Raw genomic sequence first — 21,574 nt, forward strand, 5'->3', positions numbered from 1 at the left:
AAAAAAACAGAAGTAATTTATATTTTTTCACGCCACTGTAAGAGTAGAAATTATTATTTTTTGCTATTGCCTAATTGATAAATTATAGCTATTTGAAAAGAGCATTTCTGTTCTATTTTTTATTACATTTTCCAAACAGCTGTGCTTATATTACATCTCCTTTTACAGATGAACTATTTCATTCGTATGTTTTAAAAACCATGCTAAATAAAAACGTAGCTTTTACCACGTGGCTGAAAGACGAGGGCATCAAACAATTTTAAAATTTATTTACTTTGATTTTGAAGAAATCTACTTGAAATTCTTGGATCATATGCATAGAAATACAAAATAATAATAAATAATGACACTTCTAGCAAAAACAAAGTTTGGCATGCAGAAAAAAAAAAGCTGCTAAGTTGTACTTGGAATCAACTAAGTAAATTAAAGCTGCGGCTACATACAGCACATCAGACATATTTAAGTGGCATTTGGCAAAAAACGCATCTGTACATAATTATTTTATACAACAAAGAGTTTATACAGTAAAAATATTCAGTAAAACCGAAGTACATGGATATAGAGTCCAGCGTTTCTTCTATCAATTCACAAGAACGTCCGTTTTTTTTTTTCTTCTTTTTTTGTCATCTTGCATAGGAAAAAGAAAATGCTTCATAGAGGTAAGTGTAGTGTGGGAATCGGGGGATTCAGAGGTTTGAAGTAAAGTCCATCAACTCATCAGAAGTTTCTCCCCTCAGGCGCTGAGATCCGAGGGCGAACCGTCAGATCTCCGTCAGGGTGACCTTGAAGGCGTCGGCGCTGTTCTCGATGCTGAGGATGAAAGTGTCTTCGTTGGAGTAGTGCTCCACGATGTTGTCGTCCATGTTCACCAGGATTCTTCCCACCAAAAACATAAATAATAGAAAAATTTTTTAATATTGAATCCAAAATTTTGATCTTAAGGTTGTTTTTTTTGTTGGTAAATTATTAACTTTTTCAAAGAATTTTAGATAATAGAAGTATCTGAAAGCCTTATTTTGAAAGGCCATCACGGTTGGTTAGTAATGTAGAAGCTGCTTATGGAGGGCAGATCCTGCCAAAACTGGCAGTAAATTTAGAAATAAAAAATGGCTTGATAAAGTAGTAAATGTACAAAAAAACAACTTCTTCAACTTATTTGACATGAATTAATGTTTACCATTTTCAATTATTGTAACATTGCTATTATTTTTAATTTTCCATTTTATTTTATTTTCACTCATTGTTTTGTTAGTTTCCTTTTAATCTCAATAATTTTTCTACTTTCCCCCCATATTTTGTAGTTATTTTGTATATTTTATTTACTGTCACTTTTTTTTTTTAATCATACTTTGATATATTATCTCCTGTAATATTTCATTCTCTCCTTTGTCCATGTATTTACAAATGTTATTTTCCCCATATTTTCTTTGTTTTTTTTTCTATTATGGAACGATTTATTTATTTCTACATTTATTGTCAATTTTGGCAGGAACCATCTTTTTTGCAATAATAAGGATTTTATTTCGAAGACATTACTGTTTCAAACCTATTAGAAGTTTTCTCAAAATTATAATCCAAAGCACTACCAAAAATTTTACTGTTGGTCATGTTTGATCATTAATTTAAACCTAACTCTATAAATTTCTGGACATAAAACAGTTCTAGTATGACACCAGCTCACCCTTTTTTACTTTTCTTGTACACTTTGGCTATCCTCTCTGTGGGCACGCCGTACTTCTCTGATATCTGTTGAGGAAAAACATAGAGGGGCGTGTGAGGACAAGCTCTTCTGGAAATATATTCTGTGTTTGACGCCTGCAGACAGAAAGGCAGCGCTCACAGCGTCCATCAGGCCTTTGAGGGTTGGAGACTTCAGCATCAGAGCATCAAACACTTCATCCGTCTCCTTCCTGACGTACAGCAGCACTGCAAAGCAAAAGCAGAAGGCGGCTAACGCAACCTGACTGGTAATGTCAGAGTTCCCAAATTTTCTCTTCATTTTTCATGAAGCCTCAAGGATCTCAAAGTTTCCTTACTTGCACAAGAAGACCACAATCACAAATAACCTTGGGCTGTTACTTTTGACATTTCCCACACGTAATTATTAAAAATCACCCAGACCAGCACTATTCCGGAACAAGCCGTGCTCAGAGAGGATTTTTAGCGTATTTTGCCAAGGATGAACATTGAGTACCATGTTTTATTCCCCAGGAGCTCCGGAGGAAATAAGGATGTGTGAAGTTCAGGAACAGCTGCTTCTTTCCTCGTGGGAATACGCTGCTGTGCTGACTCACAATAAAAGCGTTTGCTATTCCTTACATCCAAGCAAACACACTGGATTTAGCAAATGCTCAAATAATTTGGTATTACTTGCCAGATGTGACTGAGAGCAGACCAGCTATTGCTTTTACTCTAATTGGGAACCTGCTACAGATTAAAACAGCATTTTGTTCATGGCTGTAAATATTTACTTTATTTACACTTTATTATCCTCTTCCAGAGTTAATATCCAGACCTGGAAAATACTCAAATGAAATTCCAGACTTTCCCAAACTTTGCAAGAACCCCATTAGTCGGAAAGCACGTCTTGTGCTCGTGTTACCCCGTTTGTGCGTCTCCTCCCGGCTCTGTTTGTGCGGCGACGGGCACAGGTCTTCATCAGTCGGCCTGAACATCCTCTTCACCAACACGCTCCTCAAAAACACAAAAAAAGAAGAAGAAGAAATTGTAATCCCGAGATCAACTGGCTTTGTAGTTGCTATGAGGCGTGGTTTCCTGTTTTCCTGCTGATGCACACTCACCCTTCTCTGTCAATCTCTTCTGCGTTGAACGTAAACACCTAGGCACAAATAAAGAGTTAGAGGTGAAACTTCAAAAGCGTTATGCAAAATGTTTTAATATTTAACATAAAATCAGGACAATGAAACTGTTTAAAATGCCAGCTAATCTGTCTCCATTTGAGTAATAGTCACAGTAATGTGACAGAAACTTTAGTTTCGGTTTTGCTTCCAAGAAAGTCAGAATTTTTTTTTTTTTAAAGAATATTCAACAGGGGCACTTGGAAGCAAAATGTCAAGAAATGTCAGAGGATCTCACTTTTTTTTTCCCACAGAATTGGACATTTTACCAAATGTAGTGGCTCATAAAACTACGCATCAGCTTTTTTCACATTGTTGCATTGCAAGCTTAAACTTTGATGCATTTTGTTGGAATTTTATGTGACACATCAACACAAAGAAAGACAGAATTTTGAACTGAAAGAAAAGCAGGAGACAATTTCTAGAAACAGATTTCCTATATATTTTTTATTTTGAAATGGCACACATTTCTACTTTTTTCTAGAATCTTGTCTGCCTCATTTAGCCTCCAGCTCAAAATGTGGCGCACTTAGATTTCCCACATCTCGAATGGATTGTTCTATAACAAATACCGATTTTCATTTGATCCCTTTTATTCTGTTTGTAAAAACTCTGCTTTTGCATTTGTCCAGTTTAACAGTGAAACATACATATAAAGTTGCTTTGAGGACAAAAAAAGCTGTGAAATAGTACATTTCTGGTATTCAATCACTCTAGGCTCTCAAAACACAAAAAGGATAAAATGTTGAAATCAATTACTGGATTTGACAAATCGAAAATGAAAGATGTTATTCAAACATAAAACAACTTGAAAATGTCTGCACATTCAGAAATGAAAACTTTTGCATTTTAGAAAATGGAACGAGGGAGAAAGTGTGGAAAATCCATCAGGTTTCCACGCTAACTTATCCAGATCTGGAATACAATTAAAGCCAATTCTAGACTTTTCTAGATTGCATCCAAATATTTGCTGCAGGAACATTTGAAGTATAGAAAAACAATGTTATCATTTCTTCAGCTTGTGGTTTCCCTCTCCCTCTCTTTGCAGTAAGCGAAGCTCCTAGTTTTTGAAACATTTTACGATTACAGATCTGAAAAGTCACATTTCGGCTAAGAGGTTTCGTCGAACAGGGCGCCTACCTGTCCAGCCCTCTGCAGGTTACCGAAGTGAACGTCGGGGATGAAGAGGACCGGCTGGGCTTCCAAGTCCGTTATGGTCTTGAAGAAAGTGACGTCGGACTTTTTGGGAATAGTTATGACCCCGACACCGCCATCTTTCCCTACACAGAAGAAAAACGAAGCACTTCATTCATGATAATTCACCCAGTGTTTGTTTACTATTAAAACAAAAATAACTATATTTATAGCCGTAAACTGTAAGAAGAGCACTCTATTTCTGCTTCCATGTTACAAATCATTTCAGTTACTCCTTATTTGTGTTAAATTTTTGCTATACCTTTCGACTTCTTGCGCAGTAATTTCCTCTCTTCATCTCTTATTTTTCTCTCAGCTCCCTGGAGAGAAAAAAAAAAGTCAGGCGGTAAAAAACGATTCAAGTCTGCAGGAGTAGCTAAGAAAAATAAAAAAAAAGTGTTACTTATGCGCAGCTTTGTTTTGACCACTAGAGGGAGCACTGATGTCAGGATTCAGCCTCATTGCTCTGAAAACTACAGGAAATATTGAAGTCGGAACTTCAATATTTTCAATGCAAACCTCAATTTTTAAAGGCAAAGTTTCATAACTACACAAACTGACGTTAAAGTAAATCACACAAAAAAATCGACTAGATGGTGAAACATTCCTAAAGCGTTTTTCCTGATGAGAAAAAAAAATCGCCAGGCAGATAAAATTTGCAACATTATTGCAAATATTCCTTTAAAATGGTTAAAAATGTAATAAATAAATAAATAAATAAAATAAGCCAAATAATGTGCAGATTCATAAAATAAAGACATCCACAAGTCAGGTTTGGCAGCATTGGTAGCTTCTTGCTTTGTAAAACAAAACTTGCACATATCATACTATGTAGTTTTTCTCTCCTCTACAGGATTTGGCTGCAGTTCCTGTTGTCACCACTAGAGTCCAGTAAACTACAGGTCTGCAGCTTCCTCCACGTTTACCTGCACTGCATCTTCAAGATAAAGGCTTAAAACATGTATTTCGTTGTATCAGTATGATCTCACACATGTGAGAGTCTGTTGATTTATTTACAAAAGTAAAAATAAAAAGTAGAAATGTGAATAATAAAAATTATAAAGAGGTAAAGGTAAATACAGCTCCGGAAAAAAATGAAGAGCCCACTGCACTGAACTCCATTAAAAACCTCCTGGTTATTACACCAAATATTGATATCTGAACTCTTCCTGAGTTAAAACATCAGTGTTGTTGTTTCTAAATGAATATAAACTTGTTTTCTTTGCATGATTTGATGTCTGAAACCACTGCATCTTTTTCGTTATTTATAGGCTGTTTCTCATTTTCTACAAATAAATACAATATTTTTGCTTGGAATTTTTTTTTTCTCTCTTGGCTACTGTTCAAAATGGTAAAAACAGGAGAATATGTTCTTTACTAATCAGAAAAAGGCTGTGAGAAAATAGCAACTCACCTAAACTTGCACTCGATTAACAAACCATATTGCAACAATTCACAGTAACAAGGACGGTTAGATACATTTTATATGTTACCACCAAAAACTCTGAATCTTTACCGGGGTTTACAGCTTTTATAGTAAAGCAGGATCGAGTGGCATGTTCCTGCAGATATCAACAACAGTGCAGCAGTGTTTGGTCACCTTGTCACAGAAGACCTTGATCTGTGAGTACGCCCTGTGGAGCGGCTTGTTGCTGCGGTTGTTGTAGCTGTACGTGTCGATCTGGATCATCAGAGGAAGACCCTTCACCCCCTTCTGGGAGGAGAAGTCTGTGCTCAGGCAGTTGACGGTGATGAAGATCTGAAGGCGACAGTGTAAGATGAGCAGATCCGGCTCCAGCACTCGCACACGTAAAACCTACTTAAGACAGGAAGTGATCTCTGTAGGGAACGTGCAGCCTCCTGATTTCGAATCTTCATCTGTTCTGGTCTACAGAAATCTTCATGGGTCTCTTTTGTTTCACTCTCCAAAGCCACGCAAAACAAATTCCTTTCAAGGAATCTCAGCAGACAAACGTCAAAACATGATTATTGCAATCCAGAAGGTAAGCAAGCCGTCACTACGTTCAGTAAAGAGACAGTTTTTTTTTCTCTAATCTTCTTGTCAAAATATCTCCATTTCGGTCAGATTAGACAAATAACATTTGTGAACATCAGTTTTCATGTCTTTTTATTTAGATTTAACTCTGGACTTTGACTAGACCACTTTGATACATAATTATGCTATCACCTAAGCTGTTTATTCCATCTCTGGCTGCAAGTTTAGGGTCTTTGATCCACTAGAACAGTGGTCCCCGAAGTCGGACCTCGAGGGCCGGCATCCCGCATGTTTTAGTTTTCTCCCTGGTGGTAGTAACAACCTTTTCAGCAAGTCAATGTTCCTCTTAGGCCTCTAATGAGCTATCATTTGATCCAGGTGTGCTAAACCAGGGAGAGAACTAAAACATTCAGGATGCCGGCCCTCGAGGACCGACTTTGGGGACCACTGCACTAGAAGCTGATATACAACCCCAATCTTAAGTCTTTTGCAGCTTATAGCAGGTTATCTCCCCAGAATAATGCTGCCACCACAATGTTTCACCCTGGAGACGGAGACAGATTCTCCAAACTACCATGTGCATCTCAGCAGCTCCTCCATATTTGTCAGACTCTTTTTCAATTTCAATGCCCTGTGAGCCGCTCAAAAATGTGAATATTACGTCAAAAAAAAAAAGATACGTTTTTGAAAAAATGCAAAACCAGGTATCCTCTTCTTTTCACTTCAATATTGTGTTATATTTCGTGTAAAATGAAATATTCAAACAACAAATAACAATAGCAATTTGTCCTGAGTAAAAATCAGCAATGTATGCATGTATGTAACAGTTTTTGCTTTTATTTATTGGAATCGACTGTCCACTGTCGCCACATGCTTGTTCAGAAAGAGAAATACAACCAGCTGGGTTTCCTTAGACAGAAAACCTGGCTGACTACAGCATTTCATAACACAGATCTAACTGGAATTAGTCTTTTTATCTGTGTGTATGATTAGATTGACTATATTCAAGTATATTGACAAGATGTTCTTGTTTTGTAAAGTGTGTTGGGATGACATTTCTCTAAACAGACGCTACACTTGCACCAAAAAATCAAATAGAGCAAGTCAGAGATAGTAAGAAGCATTGGTTTGGATTTCTTTCAAACGTCTTTGTCTACGCTTTTGCAATAAATAAAAAAAGTCTCTTGACTCACAGTGCACATAAACAGACCAAACGCACACACCGAGTCCGTCAGAAATGAGGGCAAAGCAAACAAGAGAGGGTGGGGACGGGCGCTGGTGTGTGTTGGCTCTTGGGGGCACTCCGAAGTTTAAACACCGACGGGGCTGCATTTAAGGAGTGGTCACAAAGGAGTGGGCTTCACAGAAACAAAGAGAACAAACAGAGCAAATGTAGGCGGCTCTGCCCGTCGGTTTTATGACACCCAGCTGAAAACATGCCAGCTAGAGAGAAGATACAGCTTTCGGTGCTCAGATCTTGACTGATTGCAGCATTATAGGATTTAATATTAAACATGACAGTAAGCTCTTGAGCATTTGCGGTGTCTACGGGTCAGACGGTTGCATCACATTCGAAAAACCGGTTAATTTGTCAAGTAAGAGCGTTTGTTTGCCAACATCTGAATCAGCACAAAATAAAAAAAAAATTTAAAAAAAACCTGTCGAGCTGCTTTTCCACATCCACAACACGCCTCTAGTGAGAGTAAATAGAGTAAACTGGTTTCTGGGAAAATTACTATGACATTTAATTCCTGCATGCAAAAAAAAAAAAAAAAGAAGGGTGGAAAAAAATACAGTAACATAAGTCCTCTGTACCTTGGCCTCTTCGTTCACATCCCAGGTGAAGGAGATGGCGTTGTAGGCGATTTCTTCAATATTCCCGATTGTGTTGAAGCTCTCCTTGTAATCAGCTGTTTAATAAAAACAGTACGTAGTTTATTTCTTGCAAATACAAATTTCGAATGTATTCCCAGCTATCAGGCATCAACCCAACAAATTGGTCAATAAGAGCAAAAACTGGTAGCTATTGTTAAGATAAGCAATCATGTGGCACGCTTCAGTTTTAGGACATAAAGCCTTATCTGCTTGAGTAAACAGAGAGTATGGCTTCAAAGGGCAAGAGAGGATGCAAAGAAAGGCTATTCAACTGGGGCATAAAAGGGCAGCCAGATCAGTGCTTCGGTTTGCTATGGGTTGACCTCTGACCACAAGTATGGGAAATAAAAATTTGGGCCATAATAAGAATGCTCTTCAGCCAAGCACCCAATCAAAGGAAAATGCTAAAGAAACATACAAACCTACAAATAAATGAATATATGTGTGTAAATAAAAGCCGGACTGCTTTTGGGAGGGATTTTTTTTCATTTTCAGAGCCTCTTCAGCTGTTACATGAAATGTTAAATCTCTCTGTTAAGATACAGTAAGCTTAAACTCTAAGCTAGCTGGCTAGTTAATCCTGAGCCATATAAGGTAGGATAGTGAATTCTAGCTAAAATTGCTAGCTGACATAAAATAAGCTCGAGCTTCAGATAAGCTTGCTATCTTATTTAATACATAACATAGTCAAAGTTTCAGATAAATAACTTAGCTATCTTATTACAAATTTAAGCACGGCATAGCTAACTAGGCTATCTGAAGTTTAACATCAGCTTCAATTCTATAAAGGTTTGCTAGCATAAGATGAAATTGCTTACTAGATAAGTTTGCTAGAAATAGATAAGCCTAAAATCTTGATAAGTCAGCTAAGAGAAGATAACCTTCAACTCAAGGAAAGATAGACTGGCTAACAAGCTTACCAAGAGTAAGATAAGCTTAAACTCTACATCTGCTATCTAGCATTTATATGCTATAAGCTGGCTTACTTAGAGTGTCAACTAGAGTGAACTTAGCTTAGCTTAATTTCCAGAAAGGAAAGCCAGATGGATACGGACAGACAGGAAAGGTTTCATTTGATTCATTTGAAATGCTAATTTTGAAATAAATTTAAAAATACACACCAAAGTTAGTCTGAATACACAAACAGAAAAAACCCTTCAGAATAAATAATAATTAATTATACTCAGTCGACTGCTTTTTTTGTGTGGGATGGATCCATTAAGATTTGCTTTTACTGTGTGACAACAAGTTAGTTTAATGTGACCATTGTCCAAATGTGTATTAGTGAGGTCCTCCATTATCCTAACCGCCATCGCATGAACACTTCCTGGTCTCTGAGCAGGTGCACAAAGCAGCAGGGCAGGCTGAAGCACGCCTTCTTGTGCGAACACCCCCCGAGTAAATAACCTCATTCAAATGACCCATTCTCTGAAGCAGCCCCGGGGTACGATGCGCCTTGTCTCAACCTCTATTCATACCAGCTTTTCTTTAATTTCCATCCGGCTAGAACTCACTTTTACAGCACTGCTGTACACAGGTGGTCTGCTAGTGAACAATGTTTCGAAAACTTTGTGTGCAATTATGTGCAGATGTGTTTCCGCAACCGCATCTGTTGATATAATGGAAAAATATTTATGCCCTATGGGTTGAGCTGTTGATGCGTCTGATCTGGAACTGTGTCTCACACATGAACATAAAAACAGACTCATTACACTTGCAAAAACATTAAAAAGAGACACCTGAGGGATTTGTTCTAAAAAAAAAAAGAGAGAGAGATTACACTTCCTCATAGCAGTTGTACGGTGGATAGTTGGAGGGAGGCTAGAGACATAATTTCATGCTTTAGTAAGATCAAAAAGCTAATTAAAAGGCAACAGGGTTCAAAAGTTTTACAACAGAGTTATTTATAAGTAAACAAAACTACTTAATTATGTAACCTAAACAACAGAAAATTGTGATCTAAGCATAACCCGAGTCAATAAGAAAGAGTTGCACTTTTCATGTCTTTAGAGATCCCGCCGACAGATTCCTTTAGTTTGGCTTTATTTCTTCAAGAACCCTCTTATGCATCAAAAATCGACCTCGGACTAATCTAAAATTCCATTATAGTGAGGAATCTCACTTATCTGTGCCAAAACATGCATTTTATTTGCTCTTCTACACTTACTTGATGAAGGAAAAACTGTTATCTTTGAGGTGAACCACTGACAATTTTGGATGTACTACAAAGAAATGTTTTGGAGTTTTTTTGGAGAGCGGAGATTTACAGTTTGTTGCCCACTTGCGGAAAATTACCTAAGATATGGGCATTTCTGTAGCTGTCGAGACAAGACTCCAGCTTTTCAGAAAGAACCCCAATGCATGAATTTACCTACGACGTCTACTGTTGGACTTAATTAGCTTATAAAACTCATTAACAGATTAATAGACCTCATGGAGACTTCACTTTACTTCATTTACATGTTAAGTTACATTTCTACATATTCTACTCATGGAAATCTTTCACAATTTGTCGATTATTCTGTTGTCTTTGTGCATAAGTACGCTGAAACCATCTCTATAAAAAAAAAAAAAACACGTATAAACTCCATAGTTCACCACTGTGCAACTAATCACCAAAAGCAATTAGGATACTCATACTGGGACAATTATTTGCTCCGACAAGTTAAGTTGTGATCTGTCCAAGAATTTTGGACAAACACCACCCCAACAGGAGTCTGGCATGAGATCTTAGTTTTAGTTTTTCCACTTAAATTCATGTTCCGTTGCCATGAAAGGCCCTAAATGTACCTGGAGATCTAAAGACGCGTGTGAATCGAAGGCTGATTGTGACTCATCTTGGTTGGTGTAAACATGAGAATTAAGATGAAAATCTACACTGAAGGAAAAAATTACTTTCAACAGACCAGGACCAGTTGAGGTAACAGTGTGGCTGACATTCCTATCCCTGTCCCAACAAGCTGCACGGAGTTGTGCATGCGTCTGTTTGTCTGCATCCAGACCCAAAGTCTCCCACATACCTCTGAATCTTTGCCTACCCAGCAGGCCCAAGCTTGTCACCCAAACTGCCTCAGAGCGTCTCACATGCATTCACTCAACAAGGCGTAGAAAAGACGGTTAAGATTCAAATGCCCCAGCCGAGCTTAAAGGGAAAGCAAATGTCACGGAGTGGAGATCGAGCGCCTTTCGGATCGGTGCGCGTACGCCCGTGGGAGGCGAAAGTTTGACAAGAAAGTTTGACTCGTCACGTTTGGAACAGACGAGCATTAAGATCAATCACCTGGGTAATGTCGGGAAGATTAGAGGATTTATGCTGCAACACATTCATGTTAAAACACTCAATGGTGTGTGTGTGTGTATGTGTGTGGGTGTGTGCGTGCGTGTGTGTGTGTGTATGTGTGTGTGTGTGCGTGTGTGTGTGTGTGTGTGTGTGTGTGTGTGTGTGTGTGTGTGTGTGTGCGTGTGTGTGGACTGTAGGTCAACCTGATCCATTGCCTGATGGTGGATGATGGCGGGCAGCTGGGTGGAGGCTGGTTTGGTATTGCTTTATTTACTTACTGAGCACATTCCAGCACTCCTGACAATGTAAATGTGTCATTCTGCCTCTCAGTCAGCGAGGTTTTAAAACGTTTAAACCGCTTAAAGCTCTTTTGATTTGATGTCTTTTTCTTTTTTCCAAATGTAGTGATTCTAAAGTAAAACTGCCTGTCAGATGGCTGGATGGATGGTGTAGCATTCCTACACTTTTCACATTCCTACTCGGAGTTTGATGGTTTAGTTCGACGGCTCAACTGTTTGTGTTGCTTTATAACAACATTGCAACATTTCGAGACTCCGTTTTTATGACATCATGGACGTTTGAATGCAAGTCATTCACAAATTTGGGTTTTATGATTAAGTGTTTTTGTTTTTCCCTCCAACAAAGCCACCTCAACTAAAACCAAGTTCAAGAATCTTGTTTCCGGTTTTAAATCCAGAACTAAAATGATCCCGAGGATAAGAGAAAAGCAATTACATTTATTTTGATGTGGAAAATCAGAAACAAAGTTCATAACATCATGTAAGAACTCCATTTTTTTCAGATTTGGAGCTTTTAAGTATTCAAATTCCCATTCCTTTATGCCTTTCCAGACATTTCAGCATTGCAAATTGAAGACAATTAGGAGCTATATTCTGTGCAAAAAGCACTTACATTGTTCAGCGACTATCAAAACCACTTTTAAACATCTCGCGTCAAATTTTTTAAAAATCTTACCGATGTCGAGGACCCGCTGTTTGGCCGTGTGTTGCCGCGAGTGCCAGTACTTCCAGTACTTGAGCTGCTCGTCTCGGTTCTTGTCCTCGCTGAACACCACCATGATTACACTCTGAGAAGCAGAACAAGGGAAGAATATGTCTAAATAAATGATTGCGCTGAGATAATGTCAGACTTTAGCTGTTACTCATGGCATTACGACACCTTGGCATCCATCACGGACAAGAGATTTATGAGTCAGGTTGCTGTTTAGTTGGAAGAAAGCGTTCATGAGCTACAGCAATCTGATGATGACAAAGTCAAAACGCAGCAGTTTAACAGGCTGTTCACACATGAAGGCCAATTTAAACCGACTCTGCAGCGCAAATAAGAGGTTATTTCCTCACTCTAATGTCAAGTTGTCATGCCAACTATGTATCACCATCCACATAATAGACCGAAAGGCACCTGAAGCCTTTTAGTTTAATGACAGATGTCATGTCAGAGCTCATTTCCATCACTTCAAATAAAGTGGTAACATTTACTTTTATTTCTGGTGTCTTTTACGCACCAGCTGCATGTTTTCAGGAAAGATGAATATGTTTTCCACCTAGAGCCCACACTAGGCTGAAAATATGACCTCAAGAGCTCAAAAATTACGATAGAAACAAACAGGTTTGAGTGAACATTATCCAAAAAGCAGAGAAAGAAAGTCAATTATCTTTGACCTGATTTGCATTCTTTATTTAACATGTTTGGAGTTCCCGTTTTATTTACCATATTAACCGTTAATCCTATCAAAATAAAAATCCATAATCTAATTAATGAGCCGTAGAATTTGATACATTTAAGCCCAAAATTATTCATACTTCTGGAAGATTTAGGTTTAAAATAATTGTTTAATCATAACAACATGTTTGTTTTCTCAATGGAAGTAAGATTAGAAAGTCTCATATTGATTCTGTCATGCTGTGACATGCCAGTTTGGTATTATTATAGCATTATTGTTATTATTATTTATGGCTGAAAAACCACAACATAAAAAACCTTACTAGACATGAACCTCTTTTCAGTTTCAAAATATTAAATTGATTCAAAATGACGAAATAGCCGCCTGGATAAGTGAAAAATTTGTTAAAAAATGTTGGTAGCCATCCAGACACACATATATTTATGATCAGTTTCTCTGATTTTTACTTTTTATAGATATATGTTTGAGTAAAATGAACATTGTCCTTTTAGTCTATGAACTACTGACAACATGTCTCCGAAATTCCCAGCGAACATTTGGTATTTATTTGCAGAAAACGAGAAATAACAAAATAACAGCTGCAACGCTTTCAGACCTCAAATAATGCAAGAAAACGAGTTGATATTCATTTAGAAACATCAATGCTAATGTTTTAAGAGTTCATAAATCAATATTTGGTGGAATAGCCATGAGGTTTCTTCCATAGCTGTATATCAAGAGAGCCATCATTGACATACATTTTCATTAAGGAATTGTCTTAGTCCATCTGACTTAACCTGGCTTCAGTGTCAGAATGTAAAATGTTCCGCAGCACACATCTGGCTTTCTGGATTTCAACGATACACCTCGCTATATTCCTCAACTGCCTACAAATGTTCCGTGAGAGTTTCTGAGCATGTGTGCTGAAGACGACTGCCTGCAGCAAGAGAAAAGATAAAAGCTGCAAAGCTGCAGGCTCTGAACATAAAAGGAGCTTAAATATTCAAAAGAGTCGACCAGAGCAAGCAAAGCAAAAACCCTTTGATGCCAGTTATCTCCTGCAGTTACAGAGGGAAAAGGACAGTCCTTTTTTTATTTATTTATTTTTTTAAACAAAAACGTGACATTACAGATGATGTCAATTAATTAGTGTATGAAGAACTCCATGGGAACATGAGAAGGAAATGAGCCACTCACCCGGACTTTGCTGATGGGGTGACGGAGGCGCTTGTTGGCACTGAGCTCGCTGAGCGTCACGGCGTAAAACTGGCCTTTATTTAGGTAAGTCATGGGTCCCTCGCCTTGTTTCTGGCGCAGCGAGCGAGAGGCGTCCAACGTATACTGAAAACTGCCGCTGCGCACACACATCCAGAAAGATTTGTGATGATAAATAACAAGGCAGGATGAGGGACAACCAACAACTCAGCTCGATCATGCGTGCCTTTATGGATCATTTTCAGAGTTGCAGGTTTAAATACCGGTTGCAACACTTTACATATACATTTGTCTGCTCTACTATAGGAGGCTGCAGGGACTTACGCTCCCTCCTGATGAAATAAGAAGTCGTCTGTAGCGAGAGAGGAAGGTGAGTGGTACTTCTGTTCAAAATGCAGGCAAACAAAGAAAAACACACAGAAAGAGGAAATCAGTCCTGAAAAATTCAGTCAGCTCGAGAGGAACTCGTCAAACAATGCAGCAAATGAAACAAAAACAGAAACTCCTCCGCAGAGGTTTTCTCATGAACAGACCTGAGAGCAACAGAGGCAAAAAGGAGACAGATAATTAACGCATCTAATGTTAAACCTCTGCCTACATGTACAGATTCACTCTTGTACCAATCATCAGCAGGTTTCTTACTTGCATATTCTTTGCGTGGCTAATTCATTTCTCCTTTTGCATCAGTTTCCAACGTTTTGATGCAGCTCACAGTAAGCTGAACACTACACATTTCCATCATTAATTTGTTATAGATTGATATCAAAGTGTTGGGATTTAAATTGCATCATCAAACTAGACTTTGCCACATGCAAGAGTTGCATCATGCTACATCATTGCATTTTTTTCTCTTTGTCCTGCTGCCAAAAGTGGTGCAAAAAGCTAAAACATTTTTTTATATATATAAATGACTTCAAAACGGTTAACATTTTATATTACAGTTTAAAGTCATTTTTATTAGATGCCAGTGGAAACTATATAAATGCCTCCATCATCACTTCTACAAAAAAAATTATATTTTAATCATCAAGCAACTAGAAACTGCTGCTGTCTTTGCCAGTTATATTAATTCTGTATGTATTAAAATCAAAAAAAGAAAAATAAATCTTATAAATATCAATATGACTATAGCTGAACCAATAGATATATACATATATATATATTTAGCAGCAGTACTAAAGAGAATTAAACCATTTTTGTTTTTATTCAGGTACAAATTCTGGGATCTTGTGAAACCATACAGTCTTAGGATGTCATATCGTCTGCAGTTCTTACAGCTGCAGTGTTTTCTGTCTCACCCCGTCTGTCTCCTCCTCGTACGGGCTGTCAGGCGGACTCTGCTGGTTCTCCTTCATGTACGAGCTGTGGCTGACGGTGGTCACTTCGTACGGACTCTGCTCGTAGACCACCCGCTCCTCTCCTTCCACCCGGTAGTGGAGGCCGGGTCCCGCCATGAAGACGGGCGTGTACACCTCAGCTTTGACCACGGCCATGGCCGGAGGATCTGCGCCCGCTGGGGCCTCCCCCGTTGAGCAGCACAGCTTGGGCTCCTGGTGGTCGGTGCCGAGCGAGAGGTTGACCGGGACGGACTTTAGGACCTGGACTCGGTTGTCCAGGGTTTCTGTCTCATTTTGGCTGGTGGGGTTGTTTGGCAACACTGGCCTGAGCAAAACAAACAAAAAAAAAATTATGGGTTAAAATTGGTTTATGGTGTTCTTTTCTTCTGAGCCACACGCAACAAAACCAGAAACAAAATCATCAACTTTATAAAAAAAAGGGGCTGGCACAATGTTTAAAAATTAAAGGTTTGTTGTAAAGTTTTATTGCCTTAAGCTGAAATATGGAGCAGGTTTTTTTTTTTTTATGGCAAACCGCTCCCATTTTATCCTTGTAAAGAAAAAAAGTCTCTTGTATTGTGACTAAAATGTTTTTCTTCTACTTTTGTTCTTTGTGGATGTGGAATAAATGACTTACATCATCTTATATCGTTTGATTTTACACTGTCATATGAACAGAAACAGTAACAACAACGCAGCCTTGGTCGCTCCTAAAGACAGTGGTCTTAGGGCCAGATAGGACCGATCTCTAAAAGCTGAGCCCTGGGTTCTTGAGTGTGTCTACAAATCAGTGTTTTTATGCCACTTTCGGAGGAATGGCTTCTTCCTCTCCGAGTGGCTTTTCCAAATGCGAGCTCTCTACTCTACCCACTGAGTCACAGTCACACCTCAGCAAGCGCAACAAGACTAAACTGTGTTCACTTGTTTAAAAATGACGTACACAAACAACTCACTCCTTTTGGTTAACAACGAGCCAAAACTGCAAAAGCAGAAAACTGCAAAAATGGCAACTTTTGTAGAAATTACTCGATGCGTTGTCAATGGGTTTTTTTCTGTCTGCTTTTTAGAAATGAATGGATGAATGGATGAATGGATGGATGCTTTGGTTCAGTCCTCCATGTCTGAGTAATTTAACAAGCAAAAGAAGGTGAAGAATAGAGCAGCAGGTGAAACTAATAAGCACCTGTCCATTCGAAGGGCAAATTTTGATTGATTTAGCAGCAGAGATTCATTTAGCTTAAAATGCTGTGGATTTTAGTTAATAACATATTTTTATATTTATACCTAGTGAAGCAAAGCTGACATGTCAAAAAATGACAAATAAATAAAACCTGGTAATCTAATGACTGTCACCAATCTTTAAGGTATTTTTTAATTATAAAAGATATTAAAAAGTTAAACTAAAACTTTTTAAATAAAGAACGATATTTTACCATGTCATAAACATTAAAAATGATAACCGATGTCAATATTTTTCCACTTATTCAGTGCCGGCAGCAGGATTTTGTACTTCATTTTTGTCTCAGAGCGGATATCAGGCTTTTAAGTCTGTGACATGTTTTCTCTAATTTTTCTATAATCCTTAAGATCAATTTGTTCTTAGAAAAACAGACCGCTTTTATATTAAGCTATTTTATATGACACTCTGTTGGCTTGTTCTTGTATTATTATTTATTATTACTGACAGCAAATCCTTAGCTTTTGTGAAACTTAAATTTACTGACCTCTTCTCCGGGTCTTCAGGGATTTCAGGAACTTTGGGGATTGCCAAAACTCTCTTTTCTTTGGGCACCTGGAAACAGGAGGAGAACCGTCAACAGCAGAAGATACCAACCGGTGGTGAGTATTTCCTGTTAACAACAAGTTTACTTTCTGAAGGATTTTTAATTGCTCTGTATGATTTCTTCCCTAAGGAAAGAAACTCTTTCAAAAAGAATGTAATCATGACCAAACCGAATGGTTTATGTTGCAAGAGGTTCAAGTTTAATTGCCTGAGTCAGTTTTGACTCTTCCGATCTTCCCTTTTTGCCTTGAGTGGTAAAAGGGAAGCAAAGGTGAGAACGGGAAAAGACGGTCTTCATATCGAAATGTTCCCATTTTATTGTTTTCCGTGAATCGTTATCCATCTTAAAATGCTACCCAATTCCCCTCCAAGCTTCTCATTGGATAGATACAGAAAAGACAATGAAATGTGAAAATAAAAAGTGGAAAAACGTCCACTTAGCAATCTGTAAATGTAGGAAATAGAAACTACTCCTGAACCAGTGCGACTGTGTTTTGTTGCGTCTGAACTGTCAATACTGGAGGTTTCTTCCTGCTAAAAGGGATTTGTTCCTGTCCACTGTTGCCATAGGACGGATTTCTAGATTTGATTAAATCAGCCGAGCTTTCTTAGACGACTGATTTTGATTGTATTGCATTTTAGCCAAGATTAGACTGAAATGTATGCAAGTTAATTTGAGTCTGTGTAAATAATTGTATTATGATTTGGACCAAATGTTGAAGTTTGAATGTTTTTAGGCTAAATCTGGGATCTACGGGCCAAAAGGTCACATTTTTATATGGTAAATGGACTGAACTTATATAGCGCTTTATCCAATCATTTTTTGACCACTCACAGCGCTTTGCACTAGAGTCACATTCACCCACTAACACATTTATACACCGATATGCAACTCGGTAGGCAATCTGGGGTTAAGTGCCTTACCCAGGGGCACATCGACATGTGGCAGGAGGAAGCTGGAATCAAACCTACAACCTTCAGATTGCAAGACGACTACTCTACCCACAGAGCCACAGTCACCCTATTATATTGTTCTGGTCTAAAAAAGAGACAAGGATACATTATGTTGAGGGATTCTGCTTATAATGCCACAAACAGTTAGGAGATAAGCCAGTACTTGAGAGGTACTTGTGGCTTTGAAGTATGTGCCACTCTAATTAAGCGTCTATAATAGACAATACCATTTACCCAACTCTAGTTTTTCCTTTTTGCCTGAAAAACAATGCAGTTTCTTTAAAACAGAGGCGTGTTTTTATGAAGTTGACTGATGAATCTGATTGTATTTTACCAGTCTGTCTACCTTTAAGGTTTCCTGGTATGTCACACGCCTTATTGCTTACTACAGACTTCTGTTTGCTGGTGAGGTGTAGCGAAATGGAAATCCTAGAAATCGTGTTTGTTGTTGTTGTTCTCCACTGTCGCCACATGCTTGTTTTGGATTGGGAATTGCTGCAAAAATAATTCACTTTTACCAATTAGAGCTAAATGATTTACCTGACTGTGTTTGAATTGAATTGGACTCTGGAAAAGACTTTGACTACATAAGTTGAATAAATTGGACAGATTTGAATTTGGATCAGTTTGGATTCCATATTACTGTACTGTGAAGCACTTTGAGATGGCGTTTTTTTGGTGAACTGAACAATGTAAATCACTAAAACGATGTGCACAGCCGTCACCATCCTCCACACTGCACCTTGTAGTAGTCGTACAGCAGCCCCAGCGCGTTGGCGCTGTCCTCGTCCCCATTGATGCTCATCATGGCCTTGGTGGCAGCCGTCAGTGGGTTCTCCAGGTACGACCTCCACGCCTCATCCTCGCTGGTGTAAGCGCGCCGCACGGCAGGGAAAGAGCTCTCATTGGGAACGACCACCACCAAACGCTTACTGGAAGAAGGTCAATCCAACAGTTTTTATTGATTCATTGCTGCTTTCTGCTCGTTTTTTAACTCTGCCTTTGATTTTTATTGAAAGTCTTTATCTCAATGATCGATTTCACAAGAATTCAAAGATTAGCTCGTAATCTATAGCTGCCATTTGGGTGTGTATGTATGCGTATGTGTGTGTTTGCCTTGGCGCTCTTTAGTCCCACTTAAGTGGAGATCACAGAGTAGTCAAACACACTCGGTGTTGCCACAACATCTCTCTGGGCTCAGCCAATCAGAGGATAAAGCTATAAGTGAGTCAACTTGAACTTGTACAACAAACAGTGCCAACATGAACACTTTCATTATTCTAATTGCTGCAGCACAAATAAAGATTAATCAGTAATGTAAAACGGCCGTGAAATTTGAGATTGTCTAATAAAGAAAGGATTATTAACCAAACAAAACACATCTTTAATTTATATTTACTTTAGGAGAAAAAATATTAAAAGGAGTTATTTTGTATAACACCTATACTTTTTGCATTATAAATTACACTCCACAATAAGTTTTTTTTAATTTTTTTTCTTTTCTCAGTAAATAAATCTTTTAAATTATTTTAAATTTCAGTTGTTTTTTTGTTGTTTTTTTTGCCAGGTTATCCATGACTGCAGTTACTGCACTCGAATAACTAAATATTAGTGCAAAAAAAAAAACGTGATTACTATCTTTCCGCTACGTTGGATTTTTGCAGAAACTGTTAACCACTGCCTGTCAAAATAATGGCAGACACCTGATGTCGCTATGATGACAAACCCTGAAAAACTGAACATACCAGAATAATTAAAAAAAGCAACAGAATATATACTTTTAATTAATTTGAACAATTTCAATGTAAAGGGCCTGAAAATAATAAAGATAAATGTACTATAATTGAAGTTACAAACCATATTTAAAATATTTTTTCTTAAAGTATTATGTTGTGCTATTAACAGGTTAATAAATCATTAATAAGGCTCAAATTTCTGCCTTTAAAGTTAAAATTGTTTATTCTCTAAATTAAAGACGAAAATTCGGATTCAATAATCAGCACATGCCAATTATTTTATGAAGAATTTGCGAATAAAACACACAAAGAGTTTAAAAATATATACTGTAGCCTATATATAAAAACTCAAGAAATATTTTAGAAGCAGCCAAGAGAGAGAGAAAAAAAAATCACAAATCTGAAGTAGGTTTATCGAAAATTTAAAAATCTAGAAATAAAAAACGTTTAAAAATTTGGTCCTGCCACTTTGACGGGCTTTTTCATCAGTCAAAAATGGCGAATTCCGCTCTAATGAAATCCACGGCTCCAAATATTTGCGTGAAAAGAACTCGTTAGAACATGTATGGCATAAATATCCACCGCAGGTGAAGTTATGACCAGTGAGTGAGCGCTTTATTTCGCCCCACAGCCCACAAAGCTAGACCTGGAAAACAAGCGTCTCTTCGTCCAGAACCCATCTAAGCTCCTCTCCTCGGGCTCGATCACTTACTTGTCTGTCTCCTGTGACATATTTCTGCTTCCTCTACGGTTCTTCCTTGTGAAACTGGACTTTCAAGTCGGAGCAGCTAGCAGAGTGAGTTTGCCAGAAGTTGGGCTACAGGTAAGTCGACTTTTCTCGCCCCGCGTCTTTTCTCCCTGCCCCTCTCCGGGACGGTCTCTCCCCTCCCCGCTCCTGTCCTCCTCTACCTGCCAGGTAAAAAAAAAAAAAAAAAAAAAACAACAACAAAAAAAAACGTCCTTCCAACCTGGACCAATAGCTTTGCTTCGTCTCTTCTTCAGTTTGCATACATTTTAGAACAAACATCGACCAACATCCTGCTGACATACGCTCTAATATTTGCCTTTTTAACGTCCGCTTTACACGAAATTCTTTCACTGGGAGGAATTGAAGGTGAGTTCCAGAGTCGGCTCCTGATTGGCTGATGCTGAGCGGAGCGGAGCTCTGATTGGCTATCAGGTAAGGGGCGGGATGGCTCACCTGCAAGCACAATAAAAGACATTCTGGCTCAGTTTCTAGCCTTTTTTTGGTACAAACTACTTCAATTTCCTACGTGTAAATACCCCTCCTCCCCCCATTTGAACACATGTAGGTAATTATGTAAACAAGTCTTGTAAACAATAAATTTTATTCATTTAAGTAAAAATGAGACTGCTTCACAGCAATACAACAAGAAGATTCAAATAGAAAACAATTCAAGTTAAATAAAATAATAATAATAATAATTTTAAAAAAAAAGGTTAAAATACAGTGGGCTGCACAGTGGCGCAGTTGGTAGAGCTGTTGCCTTGCAGCAAGAAGGTTCTGGGTTCAATTCCCGGCCTGGGGTCTTTCTGCATGGAGTTTGCATGTTCTCCCTGTGTATGCGTGGGTTTTCTCCGGGTACTCCGGTTTCCTCCCACAGTCCAAAAACATGACTGTCAGGTTAATTGGCCTCTCCA

At 38.2% G+C, this 21,574-nt stretch overlaps 1 protein-coding gene across 1 annotated transcript; it reads right to left on the bottom strand.

Annotated features, from left to right (window-relative positions):
• Nucleotides 1–254: 254 nt before the first annotated feature.
• On the bottom strand, nucleotides 255–20,752 carry grhl2b (grainyhead-like transcription factor 2b). The gene is made up of 16 exons (XM_008422091.3): nucleotides 20,625–20,752; nucleotides 18,919–19,108; nucleotides 17,164–17,231; nucleotides 15,401–15,764; nucleotides 14,427–14,485; nucleotides 14,085–14,241; nucleotides 12,179–12,290; nucleotides 7,864–7,958; nucleotides 5,653–5,811; nucleotides 4,315–4,372; nucleotides 3,999–4,138; nucleotides 2,802–2,839; nucleotides 2,603–2,694; nucleotides 1,841–1,926; nucleotides 1,682–1,746; nucleotides 255–876 (listed from the first exon to the last, which is right to left on the bottom strand). Exons 1-16 carry the CDS (start codon nucleotides 20,642–20,644, stop codon nucleotides 762–764), a joined length of 1,818 nt encoding a protein of 605 aa, XP_008420313.1. The 5' UTR covers nucleotides 20,645–20,752; the 3' UTR covers nucleotides 255–761.
• Between the last annotated feature and the right edge of the window lie 822 nt (nucleotides 20,753–21,574).

Source organism: Poecilia reticulata, chromosome 11 (assembly GCF_904066995.2).
Source record: "Poecilia reticulata chromosome 11, P_reticulata-male-v2, whole genome shotgun sequence".
NCBI classification, from domain to species: Eukaryota; Metazoa; Chordata; class Actinopteri; order Cyprinodontiformes; family Poeciliidae; genus Poecilia; species Poecilia reticulata.